The sequence below is a fragment of the Coenobita brevimanus genome, chromosome 96 (genome assembly GCF_032717465.1).
Source record: "Coenobita brevimanus isolate Jiangsu-jjx chromosome 96, ASM3271746v2, whole genome shotgun sequence".
Classification (NCBI taxonomy): Eukaryota; Metazoa; Arthropoda; class Malacostraca; order Decapoda; family Coenobitidae; genus Coenobita; species Coenobita brevimanus.
The window spans coordinates 34,255,103-34,272,602 of NC_137049.1; the positions used below are offsets into that span (position 1 = coordinate 34,255,103).

At 43.2% G+C, this 17,500-nt stretch overlaps 1 protein-coding gene across 2 annotated transcripts in view; it reads right to left on the reverse strand.

Moving 5' to 3' along the window:
* Window positions 1–17,500, reverse strand: part of LOC145413447 (ADP-ribosylation factor-like protein 4C) — a 110,542-nt gene that overhangs the window by 13,835 nt on the left and 79,207 nt on the right. For both annotated transcript variants that reach the window (XR_013899729.1, XM_080283136.1), the window contains exon 2: window positions 8,110–8,286. Coding sequence is in view for 1 of the 2 variants with exons in the window: in XM_080283136.1 (XP_080139262.1) it covers window positions 8,110–8,286 (177 nt within the window). In the remaining variant the exon portion in view is untranslated. The remainder of the gene's footprint in view (window positions 1–8,109; window positions 8,287–17,500) is intronic.

The window sequence follows — 17,500 nt, forward strand, 5'->3', positions numbered from 1 at the left end:
GAGGGAGTGAGGGGGGTGAGGGAGCAAGGGAAAGGGTAAGGGAATGAGGGAGGAGTAAGGGAGCGAGGGAAGGGATGAGGGAGTGAAGGGAGGGGAAAGAAAGTGAGGCGAGGGTTGAGGGAGGGAAAAGAGGGAAAGGGGAGTCAGGGAAAGGGTAAGAGAGTGAGAGAAGGGGTAAGGGTGTGAGACGATGGTGTGAGGGAGGGGGGTGAAGAAGGGGTTGAGTTGAAGGGTGTGGAGAGTGGTAAGGGAGTGAGGGGAAGCGTGAAGAAGAGGGATGAGAGGGGGACATGATGGGCAAGGGGATGAGGGCAGTGGTGAGGAGGGAAAGGGGAGGGAAGAAAAGGGTAAGAGCAGGGGTGAGGGGGAAGAGGGGGGGAAGGGTAAGGGCCCGGGGTGAGAGGACGGATAAAGGGATGAGGAGATGTGAAACGGAGGAAAACAAGGTAATGAAGAGGAGGAAGAAAGGGGGGACAGAATGGAAGAGTGGTTTGGAAAAAAGGGGGTGGGGAGGGAAAGTAATAAAATATGTAAAAAAGAGAGAGAGAGAGAGAGAGAGAGAGAGAGAGAGAGAGAGAGAGAGAGAGAGAGAGACCATAAATGTAAGACAACAACAAAAGTGGGACTGGTAACATGTGAAGGATGGAAAACAGAGGTCAGAGAAAGTTGTGGTAAAAACTGACGAAGCAGACGAAGAAATTTAAATACTGTAAAATAAGGTGAAAAGAAAGCAACGAGAGGGAAACATGAACGCTAACACTTACGCAGTCTCTCAACCACTTCCGTACGATGACGTGTTTTTATTTCATCCTTGCTAATGCCAGATGATTTTAGTCATCTTAGAAAAAAACTCATTGTGAAAGAGTTTGAAGCAGTATACAGTAAATTAACCTCCTTATTTTCCCACATTCATTATCCTTTTCCATTTTATTCTTAACAACCGCATTCAATTTTATTTTGCTTAGGAGAGACGTATCGTAGTAAAAGAAAAATAATCGCCATTAACCCTTTCTGAACGACTTGATCTTTCTTCCAGCCACCAGACGATCTTACTCAGCTGAAGCGAGACCTCTTGAAGTGAAGGAGCGAAGGCCAACAAGAAAGAAAGCAAAGCAACGTAAGAAACTAACCTCTTGAATCAGATTACGTATTCGACTGGCATATTCTTGCTCCCTCCAGACGACTTTATTAATTCTGGTGAAGATCTTTTGACGTGAGGGGGATAAAGACGGATAAATCGAGCCCCCAGTTCGAAAACTCATGCCCAAACTTAATAAAATCGCCTGGAGACAGCGAGAATGAAATAGTACGCCATCCAATTGAAGTGATTACGGTAAAAGATGAAATTATGACATTAAAACAAATAAAATATGGAAACACACACACACACAAACACACACACACAAATAAAACCTCTACAGTCTTTGCACTTCACTCTTGCTTGCTGTACGCCAGCCTACTTTATGCAGGAAATGCGACGTTTCTGAGAGAAAAAGTGGGAACATACGATGAGGCAGAATGCAACAGGTAAATAAGAAATCCAGCGCTCCCAGAATTTTACCATATAGGCTCCTATGAATTACTCTCAGATGAATAAAATGGTCTGTCGTTTGCTAGCCGAATAGAATACTGGAACTCTTTTTAGGATCACAGGGTGATCGATCAACGACGTGACAGGATAAGAAATACTGAAATATCTTGAGAAAATCGACCCTATTAAATCAGTTGGGTGTGCCCACATCTCTTCTCGAGCGTTTAATAATGCTATCGCCAAATAGATTTTTTCAATAACTAAAAATGCTTGTTAATAAATCACTAATTGATTGTAAAACACCTTGCCACTGAAAACTTGCTAATATATCACCTATCACCAAAAAGGAGATAAAAACACGCCACGAACTGCAGCCCAATTAACTTAACTTCAGTATTAGGGAAAATTCTGGAAAAAACAGTTAGAAGCAAAAGTACTTAATTCTTTTATATGGATAATCTTACAACAGATAATTAGCATGGGTTCGTAACAACATATCATGTTTCACAAATATGCTTGAATTTTTAAACATGTATGATAACTGGGACGCAAAAATACCAGCGGACGCAATCCATCTAGATTAACAGAAAGCGTCTGATAAAATCCCCTAATTACTGTACGGCCAGTGGGAAAATTAAAAGCCCACGGTCTCTTGACTAAATTATACTCATGGGTCAATGACTGGTTAATAAACCGTTGGCATCAAATATGATGAATCATCTGACTGGTTAAATGTAACTGGCGGAGTCCCCTAAGTTTCAGTTCTTGGACCAGTTCTTTTCACTATTTATATAAATTATCTATAAAAATAAAAAAAGTCTCGTTTCATAAGGTACCGCAATTTGCAGATGACACGAAAATCGAAGTCTGAGTAACTGCGAAAGCAAACCGTGAATCTGTCCAAAGTGACCTGGATAAGTAAAGAACTTGGAGTGAAAAATGGCAGATGAAATTCACTATAAATAAATGTAAGGCGATGCACTTTGGTTACAAAAACATTAAATAATGTTTGATACTCCAGTAATGGAAGACAAGGAAGAAAAAGATCCAGCTGAAATTACTGAGAACGACTTGACAATCTCTAAAAGGGTGCACTGCAGTCGTAAACAAGGCAAACAAAATGTTTGGCTTTATTGCAAAAAGCTTTTATTACAGAAAGCCCAAAATTTTCTTCAAGCTTTATACGCCACTAATCAGATCACATTTTGAATACTATGTATCATATCAGTCCTTGAGCCTTATTAAAAGACGAAGACGAACTTGATACAGTGCCACGAAGAGCCACTGCAATGATCCCAACAATGGGAAATTTGTCATGTGAAGAACAACAAATGAAACAATCTTTTTTTTAAGCGCAATGACTTACGACGCTTTACTTCAAGCATTTAAAAATGGTCAACAAATTCGACATCAGTTATGAAAATTTGTTCGAAATACAAAACGACACTGTGACGAGGAAAATGGATGAAACTCAAGAGTAAAAGATGCAAGACTAATATGAGGAAAAATACATAAGAGGAGGAAAGCTGGAATAAACTAACAGCAACAATGGTTAGTTTAAGAACTATAGATACACATAAAACTCGGCTAGATAAGTATTTTGAGACTATAGGCAATAGTTGATTGAGTGTTTATTTCCAAACTGACATATATCCTACCAATAGTGAGACAAGTACGATAATTATTTGAGTGCTTTACGATTTTTAAATGCTACTTTGTTTAAGACCTGCAGAATAGAGACTGCTTTGGAAATAACATTTCTGTCCCCTGCAAAAATGTCCATGGTTGTTCTTTCAAACAATCATGGCGTTTTTCGGCCTTTCTCCTGTTTGTTTACTGGAGCGTTTGGCGGGCAGAGGGAAAGACTTCCTCTTTTCAATCCCATTCTCACAAATGCTCGTTAGATCTTTCATAGAAACAGTTGTTTCCTCAACAGACAACCTCGTTATCCAAGAGGCCTCCTGTTATCAGTACTTCCTGAGTACTCCTGACCGTTAGAAGGTTAATCTCCATACACCACCACCCCTCTCTCACCCATACTTCATTACGACAAGGTATGTATCTGAGTCGCAATATCAGGTAGACGAGAACAATGTGAGCTTATCTTGTTGCTATTATTGTTAGGAATTTTTTAAAACAAAACTTCACTGCTCCCAAGCCATTAATCCAACAGCACTCACTTTCACAGAGTATTATCATGGTCCCTTCCCATGTCCACCACAGTTCCGGCTCATCCCACCCATGTCTTTGTCCCCACGTCTATTTCTACCCTTCACCTGATAAAGTCAGAGGAGGGTGTTGTTATCAATGGAATCAATAGGTGTGCGCCCGTAAAGGCGGGCGGCAGGGCAGTTGGCCGGTCTTAGAGATTTCGTTTCCAGGCCAGCAGAACTCAAAGTATTCACTATAGTCACGAAATTTCACATAGTAATGCGTCTTATGGTGAACTGGTGGCATTTGATAGGTAGAATGCTGTGTCTTAAGTAGTTTTTTTATGATGAAAAAGTAAAAAAATAATTTTTCCAACGCGTCCTGCGCAAGGAATCTGAAGGGCCCAGGTTGTCCTCAGAGTATTCTCCTTACGCCCACCTTTAAAAGCGAAGATGGTGTGGCGAGGACTCTTATGCTCTTGGATAGGTGTCCAGGGAGGTGGGGGGTATGTGCTTGGTCAGATGGAGAGTTGCAACAGAGTAGCGTTCCCTACATTTTATCACTCCCTCTCCTCCAACACATTCATTCTTGGAGGATATTTTGATATAAGTCGTCACAGCATTCAAACCTCAAATTTTACACCTTTCACCGTCACAGGTTACTCTTTCCTGCCCAGCCTCACCGGCCACCAAAATCCCAGTTCATTCCACCCATTTCTCTGCAATATCACGGTTGATGGTTTCATGGTGCGTCGCAGACCACACGGTCGCAAGCACGCTTTTCTCAATTTATTACTGTTACCTGTAGACGATTTCATTCAATTTTTCAAACTTGGTGTTTAGATATTGCTACTAATTAACCATTTTAAATTATTACAATACATAAAAATGCCTGGCGACAGAAAAAAAAAAAAAAGTTCCGTGCTTGTGCTGAAGGGATTAAGAAAACAACACATCCAAATTTTCACCCGCTCTCACACACCCTCTCTCGCCCTTTAACCTTTTCAGCTCGACGTCAGCAGTTTTACACCTGGGTTCGCGGAGCAAAAGGGGGTGTTATGTTTTCAGGGGTACTCACGTACCCGTGTGTGTGTGTGTGTGTAATTCACCGGGTCGGTCAGGATCACTTGATGGTCGTGATCATCAGCTTTTACCCTCCCGGAAGGGAGCTGAGAGCTCATACAGTCCGATCTAAGGGCAAGGCTGTGACCTGCACACACGCACACACCCATCCCCTTGCTCAAGGGGGACAGTAACCGCCCACTTCATCAGTGAAACTTTTCGCAACCTGAGCGAGGCGCGAACTCCCGTCTGCCAAATGGCAAGCGAGAACGCTACCACTGAGCCAGAGAGCGGTGTGTGTGTGTGTGTGTGTGTGTGTGTGTGTGTGTGTGTGTGTGTGTGTGTGTGTGTGTGTGTGTGTGTGTGTGTGTGTGTGTGTGTGTGTGTTTCACTGACAAAGTTTTGTTTGTTTTCATGTACAGGCACTTGTATTTATTAATTGTTAAGAATTATTACAGCTTTTCATTATTCTGATTCATCTTATCATACTCTTCTAGTGATTATCTACATCCAGTAGTTATTACACTTTATTTACTATTTCTAAAGCAACTATTATAAATAACAAATATTTAAAACCATTAAGAATCTTATCACTTTTCTCTGCCTCAGCAATGTTCTTTCATGCGACTCTTAACGATTATGTACTTTCTTATTTACCTATCACGAAAAGAAAAGACTTGGCTGTAGTTATGTGCCACAGGTGTTAGTAAACAAGGAAGCTTGTTCATGAGTCCACAGGTATAAGCTAATTGGTTTAGCATGTAACCTTCCAGCATGATATCTAATTTACAGTAGGTATCTCCTGTACCGCTGCAGCACACCTGGCCGGCTCCCGTTTACATACTATCGACAGGTACACTGGGACACCTGTCCAAATATCCGCGCATGCACGCACGCACGCATGGACACGCACGCACACACACACACACACACACACACACACACACACACACACACACACACACACACACACACACACACGCACGCACGCACGCACGCACGCACGCACGCACGCACATGCACACACACACACACACACACACACACACGCACGCACGCACGCGAGTCTGTTGGCAATATCAATAATATCTCCATACCACTCCACTTCCTTTCCTCTACCTGCAGCTTTTCCCGAATCCCGCGTAACGCATTCGCACGCGCGCATGTCCGTATATACGCACGCATACATGCACACACGCAGACACGTGCGCACACGCGTACACACACAAACATACACTTACCTTACCTTTAACAAAGAAAACTGGCTACTGAGTGTTCACTTTCACATGTAAAAACAAAGACCTGCAGTGTCCATAGGGTCTTTACCAGTTTAGTTCTGATTTTTCAGGGTACACTGCATTACGGAAACGAGAACGGGATTAAGTCGAGAAACTTTTATTTACAACGCTATATTTCGTAGTTTCAGTAAACACCGTGAATGCTAGAGCAATGTCAGAGATTTTTTCCTCTTCCAGGAACACATCAATATTTTCGAAAGACGCTGGCATTCACGTCTTCAAGTGATATCATGACGTCCGCAACACGAGGAAGATGACATCGTCCATAACCACCCTGCAGAGGAGACCATTCACGTGTGTCAGGTCTGGCGATGTCAGGGCAACCACATTTCACCCCGACTCTCTCATATGACACAGCTGCAATATCTCTACACACGGGTAAAGTTACCTCCATATCTAAATGCTATGTGTGCATTGAACAGCTTTTTTTTTTTCCCCCTACACGTACACATCACTATATGTTACTTCTTCTACTTGTGAAATATAAAACACTTCCACTCATGAATTTTTGTCTACATATGCCAACTCCCATCATCTGAATATTGTTAGACACAAACACTTTTACTTTTTCTACACAGTGACACTTTTTGTTTTTTTTTACAAACGTAAATAGGCTACACCTTAATTTTTCTGTCAACATCAACTATAGCTTGCCAATACTTTTAATGGATACACGCCTCCCAACATTCCCATTCCATTCACTCACTCACTCACTCACACACACTCACACGCAGTCACACTCACACACACACACACACACACACACACACACACACACACACACACAAGCGCACAGTCACACTCACACTCACACTCACACTCACACACACACACACACACACACACACACACACACACACACACACTCGCCTCCTGCAACTGCAGTTACCTTTTCAAACCTTTCCTTAATATCCTCACACTAGCCACACACATATTTCTCACACTTGCCCACATACGTGATACATCAATCACACGCCTGACTTCAATCTGCCAACAAATTCTGAAATACACACTTGACTCTCGCAACCGCAGTCACCTCTCCAAAGCTGTTCTATATAACCACACACCTGCCACATATATTCCTTGCACCTGCCCACACAACTATTATATTATTCACACAACTGACTTTAATATTCCAACAAGCTCTGAAATCCCCGCGACTCCATAAGTGTCACTCGTACACCAGTTTCATTCTCTTCATCTTGAGATCCAGCTCTACCTTATCTCCTGTGAGGTCTTCTTTAAATTTAACATTTTCACCTTGTTGCGGCATGAATAAAATGTAAAGTACATCTTACTAAAAGGGTTATATGGGGTTGTTTATAATCCGCTCGGTTTTTTATGAGCTGAAGAGAGTCGTCTGGTTGTCACAAAATTCAGTATTAATTTATCACCACAGTATCACCTGGTCCCTTACAGAGCTTACACATACTATATATCTAGGACCTCGTATATGCATTGCCACCCACTTTTACCGTATCTTATACCTGTCTCATATGCATTCTAATATCTAAGTTACTCTTCTTGCTCACTCATAGCTATTTTCTCTACACCTGACCCACATGCGACTACCTGTAACCCAGACCTGTCAACTTTCCTTTACCATTTACTCTCATTATCAGTTTCTCCACAACTGCCTTCAACCAACATCGCCCACTGAGCTGTAGCTTCCCCATACCTCCACCTCTCTCACATTAGCCTACACATTTTCCCTGAGACCTCACCAGTATTAATACCCTCTATATAAGCCTTCCCCACACATCAACCTCCCAGAATCCCAACTTAATCATACACGTACTGTACCTCCTTGACACACCACCCTTTACAACACACTAACCTACTTCCCACACCTGCCTATTACCCACACACTCCCTTGTCTACACCTACCTCTACCTTACAAACTTCACATACCTAACTTAATCTAACTTAACCAACCTATACCTGCCCCAGACTAACCCTTTATCCACATCTCTCTTTACCCCACAAATCTCACCTGACACACGTCCTTTCAACTCACCTGTTACACACACCAGCCTTTACTCCCAACACATCTGCCTACCGTACACACCTGTGAGTTCTCCGGCAGTTTAGCAGTCTTGTACAGCTCACACCTGGCCTCCTCCAGTCTCTCCAGATCCACACTGTCCACCACGAACACAATGCCGTCCGTGCAGCGAGTGTAGGAGCGCCACAAAGGACGGATTTTCTCTTGACCCCCTACGTCCCAGATTAGGAAGCTCGTGCCCTGTAGAGGAGAGAAACACGGATAGGTTGATCTTCAGGAGTAAAACATTGTGGGTCAATGGTTATAATAATAATAATAATAATAATAATAATAATAAATAATAATAACAATAATAATAATAATAATAAAATAATAATAATAATATGAAGAAAACCCTTCATTAACTGATTAATAATCTATCTATCTATTGCCAGACGCCTCAATCCCGTTTGGGGTGGCCACAAACAAATCGCCTCCAAGTCGCCCTGTCCCCCGCCATTTCACTGCCCTGCTCCCAACTCACACCCCCCTCTCTCATATACCTCTCCACCCCATCCCTCCATCTCATCCTCGGCCTCCCCCTCCCTCTTCCCCCCTCCACCTCGCTCACATACACTCTCTTCGTCAGTCTTTCACCCTCCATCCTCTCCACATGGCCAAACCACCTCAGTGTGTTCCTCATAACGCTTCCTATCACATCCACATCCACACCACAACGCTCCTTTATATCCTCATTCGTCAGCCTGTCTCTCCACGTGAATCCACAGGCTCCTCTTAAATAACTCATTTCCACTGCTCTCACTCTTGACTTGTGTCCTTCCAACAATGTCCAAGCTTCACTTCCGTACGTCAGAGTTGGTATCACAATACTGTCATGTAGTAACTTTTCCACTTCCATGCTCACTTCCCTGTTTCTTATCACTGCTTTCAAGGAACCAGCAACCTTTCTTCCCTGCTGTACCCTTTCAAGCACTTCACCCTCCAAACCTCCATCCTTACTCATCACACTACCCAAATACTTAAACGTACTCATATTTTCCAATTCCTCACCATCTAATAATAATAATAATAAATAATTACAATAATAATAATAATGTTGATGATGATGATGATGATAATAATAATTATAAATGAGGTGTTGGGGGCTGTAAAGAGGAACATAGGGATGCTGGGCTGTCAGGAGCTGTAACCCCTAACGATGCCTGAGGACTTACACATATTTTACACCACAAGATTTTACGCTCCACGGGGGAACCTCCTGACGTGTAAGAGTTAAGGAGAGTAGGCCTACCTTGGTGGGTTTGGGGTTGTGAGGAGTAGGAGGGCTGCGATTGCGTGGTTTAAGGAAAAATAGGCCCATGATATTTTTACAGCGGTTGGGAGCTCTATGATGACGTATTAATTCAATGTAATCTTGCCGCCTTCAAATGATTTTCTTCGATTTAGGAAAGATGTCTCGTTTTGAAGGACTATGTGAAGTCTATATCTAACTCCTCCAATTTCAAATCTCTCGAGTTGGATACACTCGTCTGGATATGGCAAAAATAACACGGAAGACACGTTCTTGCACTGAGAGTTACGGAATGAGTACGGAATGAGAGAGTTAGGTGAGCAGGGTGTTTAAGGAAAGAGATGGATTTAGAGGAGGATGCCCGTAGTGAAGAGGTTATACACACTCTCCATTAACCCTTCCACACGATGACATTTCTTTTAAAAATTATTACTGCTAGCACCAGATGATTTTAATACCTTAGGATCAGCAAGGGGAGTCAAGCAGACTGGAGCTCAAGGGAGAGAAGAAAATGGAGCAGAAAGGGAGATGGGGAACTAAAGAGGAGGAGAAAGGGAGGTTAACCACTTCATCCCGAGCACGCCATTTTATATTTCGTTACTGTTAAGTCCAGATATTATTGCTCTCCTTAGGAAAGAGTTTTCGAAATGGAAGTGCTCGATAAAGCCTTCAGTACGAAAGCTCTTTCCTACCATGACTGATGCTGTCTTAACGAACCAAAAATACAAGAATAAAAAAAAAGACGTCCTTTGAACCTGGGGGTTAAGGAAGTTTGGCTGAGTAGAAATGGTGCTAAGTTGGTGTTCATGGGGGTAGGATTGCGAAGAAGTGTGAAGTTGGTTGGATATGGCAAAAGCTTGAGGGTTGTGGAAGAGAAAGAAGTGACTGGGGTGGGGTTAGGAGCCAGGAAGAGGAGGTACAGGAGGAGGTTGGGGGAAAGAGTAAAGGCTCGAAGATAATGAGCGAATGAGATATAAGAGCTGGAGGTTATGGAATTGAGGGTTAGGGAGCCGAGGATCCTAAGAAAAGGAGGGAAAGAAAGGGAGAATTAGAAGGGGAAACAGGAGAAGTGAGGGGGAGGCGGGAGGATGGAGGACTCTGGGTAAACTTTGCTGATAGGAATAGTTTTACGACAGCGAGGGACATTACAACATGTAGGTGTTGGTTACGACACACGTAAACTAGTTGCTCTTAGGTTATATAGGTTACCAACAGTATTACCTTCGGCTTCTTTATATTAACTTATCTATTGATCACCTGGATGGCACTAAGTTACTCCTAAGCTCAATAAAACCAGTTGGTGAAAGCTAAACTATAGTATCTAAGTTGCTAGTGGTACATAAAAGGCAGATTAGGGTAATCATGGTTTAGTCAAACCAAGATGTTTTAAAAGTATGGTTCAATTAGAGTGTGCTGTTACGGTTTAGGCCACGTTAAATGATATTGCTTGGTTATATCGCGTTAGAAAGCTTATGTTTGATAATACCACATCAGTTGGTACAACATCAGCATACTCGTACTTAAGAAAAAACTTCAGATCCTTCCCAATCTTCTCGTTATTGCTTAAACTTTAAAGATCATCTAAAGAAATGAAGGAAACAACAAACTGTAATTCTGAAAATGATCTTTATTACATACTTACTGTACGATCTGCTGTATATTTTATGCACCGCCTCGAAGACAAACTCTCTCTGAATCCTGTATTTCTGTACCCACATATCAACGCCATCCTAACCCTATCACCCGCGTATACATAGGGTGACGACATCTACAGGTGAAATCTATTATTCATTCATTTATGTTACCGGTATTTATTTATTTTTCCATCAGAGGAAAAGAAAGTCTTAGATAAAATCCCCCCCTCCCTCCCCAGTTCCCACTACCTGTGTCGTAATAGCTACAGTGTTGTTTGTAATGTACGTGCTGGACGGTATGGTGGCTACATCCCGACAGCCTTGTTCACAACAAGATCGGAAGCGGACAGAGAACTGTAGTGTAAGCGGCATAGGAGGCTTCGTAACACCTGTTCCCGATTTACTTATTTTGCATATTGCACTTTAGCATTCTCTTGTATGCCATATATATCGTTGTAATAAGTACACAGTTAACGTCAGTAACACACAAGACCATACTGAGGCGTAATGTGCAGAATACACGGTTGAGGAAAACGTATTACGAAATCTCCTACACCAATTTGATATACAGCTCCTACTCTGACGCAGAGTAACCCATCCTGCAGGTCGGAATATAACCTGGACAAAGAACATTTCGTTTTATTAGTTCATTTTCTGGGTAATCCTTATTTATTTATTTATCTATTCATTTATATTTATTTTTTTTATTTATCTATTTATACCGTGGCCTACATTGTTTGGCACTGATAAACGGCTTGATCTGAAAGTGTAAAACGGGGCGTACTTTCAATTTTTATCCCAGCCTACAGCTTAGGATAATTTGTCAGAATATAGAACGTGTTATAAGTTGCATAAGAGGCTTTGTATAACGCATTTTCCTAAGCGAATTACTTTGCATATGTCATCTTTCTATTTCCTCGTATGTTTCTTATAGTTTCAATATCGTCATTGTTGGTAACAGTAACATATAAGTGGATATCGAGGTGTAGTGTCCAGGATAAAGCGCTAAGGAAGAGGTGTTACGATATCTGCAACCCCATAACTTGAGACTGGCTCCGTTTTAATCCTATTGAGTCTGATATTTTTTTTTCTTTTTCTTCTCGCTGCCACCAGACGATACCCGGTGTTATTCAAGTGGGGAAGGATTTCTCGTTGTGAAGGGGTTAATGGCGGCTAAATATAAATCCTTCAGTTAAAAAATTCTGAGTGAAACAGAATCGCCTGGAGACTGTAAATGGCATGAAGATTACGTCATTAGTCTTCTACGCAGCACCCCAACACTCCACCGATACCTGACATCCTTTCACCCTCCCCAGCAACAGTGTCATGGTACTCACACGAAGCCAACACTGTCAGTCTCATTTCTGACTTCCATAATTCCTGCTTCACTGTCCCTACCTTTACATCATCTATACTCACTACCAGCCGCGATAGTGAGGCTGGTATTATTTTCAATTTGTCTGTGTGTGTGTGTCTGTTACCACGATAACTTCGCAACCGCTCAATTTTACAGCTGTGTAGTAGGGATGAATACCTCCTACGAGTTCGAAATTGGTGAAAGTAGGTCAAGGTCTGTGTGTCTGTTACCACGATAACTTCGCAACCGCTCAAGATATCATCACAAAATTTTACAAGGTGTGTAGTAGGTTTATAAATCTCCTACGAGTTCGAAATTGGTGAAAGTAAGTCAAGGTCAAGGTCATATTCCGGGCCGCGCTAGATATGTATTGGCTCGCGGCTTATGTGATTCCGCCCTTGGGAGGGGCTTTAGTTCTACTTGATTGTGTGTGTGTGTGTGTGTGTGTGTGTGTGTGTGTGTGTGAGAGAGAGAGAGAGAGAGTCCGTTCCTTTAGGCCTAGCGGTCTTTCTCCATGATATATACTTGCTCATTTCACCACTTAGTTTTAATAACGAGTGAGTGTGTGCCAGGACTCTCATTCAGGGGCTGGTGTGATGGTAGTATCGCGGGTGTTTTTATGTCATGCTGATGGGTCTTATGGAAAATCAGTTGAAGTTGTTTTGACGAAATTCAGACAAACTCTTCTCTTCCCCGGCAAGGTATTCGAACTCCCCTCCCCCTCCCTTTTTTTTTAGACAGCAGACCACATATCTAACCACCTGACCACCACATTTTGCTCTCTCTCTCTCTCTCTCTCTCTCTCTCTCAGGCCTCTCCACGCTTTTCTGTAAACAAGCTCTCTTTACACCTTTCAATACCTTCCCTCCGCCCACCTTCACGCTCCCATCATCTCTTTCACCAACGGACACTCTCTTTACATCTTCCAGATTCTCCCTACACCCTCCTACACCCTTTTACATCACCCATCCTCTTCAGCACCCTCCTACACCCTCCTCACATCTTCCAGCTTCTCCCTACACTATCATTACAGCTTTCAGGCTTTCCCTACACCTTCACACACACTTCACATCTTCACCCCTCTACATCTTTCAAATAATGTTCACACTTCTCTCCACCCTCTCGGTATATTCTACAACCTCAAAACACGCTTCCTACAACATCCCACCTTCTCTCACACCCACCATCTCTCCAAACAAGCATCAACAACTTTTCTACACATCCATCCCCCTTTAATACCCTCACGCTGCCTCCTACACTCAGTTTACGCACATCCACCATCTCCTATCTCACTCGTCAGCTCACTTCGTATTACATCCCTATAAAACTCTCTTACACCCCTCCCGACCTCGTTTAGACCTCACTACATCTTCCAAACAGCTCTTACCATATATCATCGTCATCATCATCTGCCATTTGAGTATCCACTGCAGGACCGGCCTATCCCGACCGAAGTCGGGACGATACAGCCAATGTATCTCTATCATGTGGCTTAGGTTGTTGTATGTAGGGTGAGAAGTGCTTGTAAGTGTAACTGTAGTGTTGGAGTGGCTTTGGATGTGTGTATAGTCAGTGAACCAAGTGTAATCGGCCCGCGGAAGCCGACTGGATGCAAGCATACTTTATAGTAAGCGACACTGGTTCAACCACAGCACCCCTTGTGTCCGCCAATGCAATACGTGGCCGGGTGAACACTCCTAAAATTTATTACCCTGGCGGGGCGCGAACCCTGGTTCACCCGTGTACGAAACGCACACTCTACCACAGAGGCTCCATATATATATAAATATATATATATATATATATATATATATATATATATATATATATATATATATACACACACACACACACACACACTCCCTCCGGAGATCTACACTATTCTTACATTCTGTTACACCCTCCGCACATACATCACACCCATCTATGGTTTCCCCACGCCCAGCTACACCTTACACCCCTCTACGCCCTTCCAAGATCTCCTATGCTCCACATACATCCACTTACACCCTTCCTACACCTATCAACTGTACCCTCGTCATTTTTCTAACACCCACCTACCCTCTTCCTACACCCAAAACACTCTCCACTTATACACCCTGCTGCACCATTCTTACATCCGTCTATACCATTTCCACCTCTCGTACACTCTTCCTACACCCAACTACACCTTCCCCAGCTCTCCTACACCGTTTTTCACTCCCTCTCCCCCTAGAGGCTTATGCAACAGAAATTAAAAAGTTTGTGACGTGAGAGGCGGACCAGCCGGGGTATGTGTGTTGAAAGAGCCTTCTCTCTCTCTCTCTCTCTCTCTCTCTCTGAAGTTCAAATTTTTAACCATAAACTAGATGTTAAAAGGTATTCTGTGAGAAGTAACCTATCTCCAAACCGATAATTTTAGGCCTAAATGTGGCACTGTATGCTGTTAGAAAAAAAAAAAGAAGACAAATCAACACATTCTGTTCCAAGGAGGTATGAGTGTATAATGTCCTGCCTTCATCGGTGTGCCGCTTCGTTCACCTGTATGTTACACGTCACCACATCCTTCTGTATCCTCCTCTCAAGCCTTTCATTCTTTCATTTTTCCTCCCTCCTACCTTTCTTTCCTTCGCTCCATCGATCAATGTGTCTGTCCATCCATTCGAATATTCGTCTATCCATCGCTCTATAGATTCGTCTGCCTATCCATTCATTCACTGTATCTCCCTCCCTCTCCTCTCTCCATCCTTCCTTCCTTCTTTCCTTCCTTCCTTCCTACCTGTGCGTCTGTTTTTTGTTTGCCTGTCTATCTGCCTGCCTTCTCTCCTGAATGAAAAAAAACACACACAAAAAAACACGGATGTTAGCGGTCCATGATCTTGGCACCTCCAGCAGCAGCTGGCTAGACGACACCGTTGTCGTTCTCTTTTGCATAGTTTGAGTCGTAAAGATAGGACTGGCCAGGCGAGGCACTTGCTGGACCTGAGCTTTATGGGGCACCGTCATGGCTGCAACGTCTAGTCGCTGTTCCAGGAAGTCTAGCTGTGGAAACATGAAATGTTTCAGACAAAGAGGAAAGCTTGTTTCTTAATGTGTCCAGCTTGTTTGGGAAGGTGGAAGTGGTGAAAAACCAGACAATCCCATCACAGGCTACTTAATGTGGCCGGTTTTATGCATTTTACATGGTTTTCAGCTCCTGAAGGTTAAAGGAGGTAGCAGAACTGTGAAGGGATGATATGTGAAGGGAAACCATTTGAGAGACCTTGCCGACATGCGCGTCAAACCTAGCTCCTCGTCGACGTCCACTTACATCTCTCTCTCTATTGCCAGACGCCTCAATCCCGGAAAGGATGGCCACAGACAATTCGCATCCATGTCGCCCTGTCCAGTGTCACTGCCTTGCTCCCAGCTCACACCCTCCTCTCTCATATACCTCTCCATTCCGTCCCTCCATCTTATCCTCGGCCTTACCCTTCCTCTCCCCCCTCCACCTCACTCGCATACACTCTTCTCGTTAGTCTCGCTCTGAATCCTCTCCACATGGCCAAACCACCTTACTGTATTTCTCCTAACGCTTTCTATCACATCCACATCCACACCACAGAGCTCCTTACTTCCTCATTTGTCAATTTGTCTCTCCATGTAACGCCACACGCTCCTTTCAAATAACTCATATCCATTGTTCTCACTCCTGACTTGTGTCCTTCCAACAAGATCCAACCTTCACTTTCATACGTTAGAGTTGGTATCACAATACCGTCATGCAGTGACTTTTTCACTTCCATGCTCACTTCACTGTTCCTTATCACTGCTTTCAAAGAACCAGCAACCTTTCTTCTCTGTTGTACCCTTTCAAGCACTTCATCCTCTAAACTTCCATCCTTACTCATCACACTACCCAAGTAGCCTACTTAAACGCACTCACATTTTCCAAATCCTGCTCATCCAGCCTCACCGTACATTCAGTGACTTCATTTCTCTCAAAGATCATAACTTTACTCTTCCCTACATTCACCTTTAGATTCCGTATCTTACACACACTCCCAAACTCATTCACCAAGCCTTGCAGTTTCCCTTCGACTTCACTTAACTATACAGTATCATCTGCAAACAACAGTACAGGAAGTTTCCAAACACTACCCTCTCTCATTACGGTCGCTCCAACATCCACTGCCCTTCCTTGTATCTCTTTCATAATCCCACCCATACACAGACTGAACAACCATGGGAGCCAAATGTAGTGCTGTAGAGATACCCACTGCATGTAACTGGTGTGGATGTTGCAGTGTAGGTAGATGCAGCTGAGTAATGATAACCACTGCATGAATCATAAACTTGTTCCTCACTGCGGCTGAAGAAGTAAGTGGGCGTGAAATCACTCTGGCTAAGGCCTTGTCATGAGCAAAGTTTACTCCACTTTGTTGTATAGTGCCCCACGGCTGCTACGAGGTGTTGAGAGAACTGGTATATGCAGAGTTGGGTAAGTCCAGGTGTTGGTAGGGGAAGTATATACAATGGAGGTAATTTCTCTCTCTCTCTCTCTCTCTCTCTCTCCATAAAATGTCCGTCCTTGTCTCATTTATTTCCCCTGTCTCATTTGCTCGCTCCTTTTTCCGCCATCCCTCATATCCAACATTTACCTTCCGTCATTCTTTCCAGTCTTCTTCCTCTCTCTTTTTCTTCTTTCCTTTAACAATTCCTCCTTGCCTTCCATTATTTTCTACACTTCCCTCTTATTCCATTATCTCTTCCTCTCCCTCCATTTTCCTTCTTTCCATCAGCATTCCGTCTATCTTTCCATCCCTCCGATCTTTATGCCTCTCCTTATCTCGCTCCCTCCCTTTCATCTTTACTATCTCGCTTATTTTCTTTTTCCCTCTATGTATTCCCCTCCCTCCTCTTCTCCCTTCCTTATTTTCTTTGCTTCTCCTCCGACTTTATATTTCCAGTCTTCCTTTCCTTCCTTCCCTCCATTCTTTCTTTCTTTCTTTTCCTCCTTCCCTCCCTCCGTGGCAACCACCCACCCTCCCTCTATCCCATTCTTTCTTTCACCCTTTCTTCCTTCCTTTCTTCCTCTTTCATTCCTTCATCCATCTGTCCACCCAGCCTACCTCTCTGTTCTTCTCCCCCGTCCCTTCGTCTCTCCTTCCTTCCTTCCTTCCTCTCTTTCTTTCTTTCTTCCTCCCTCCCTCC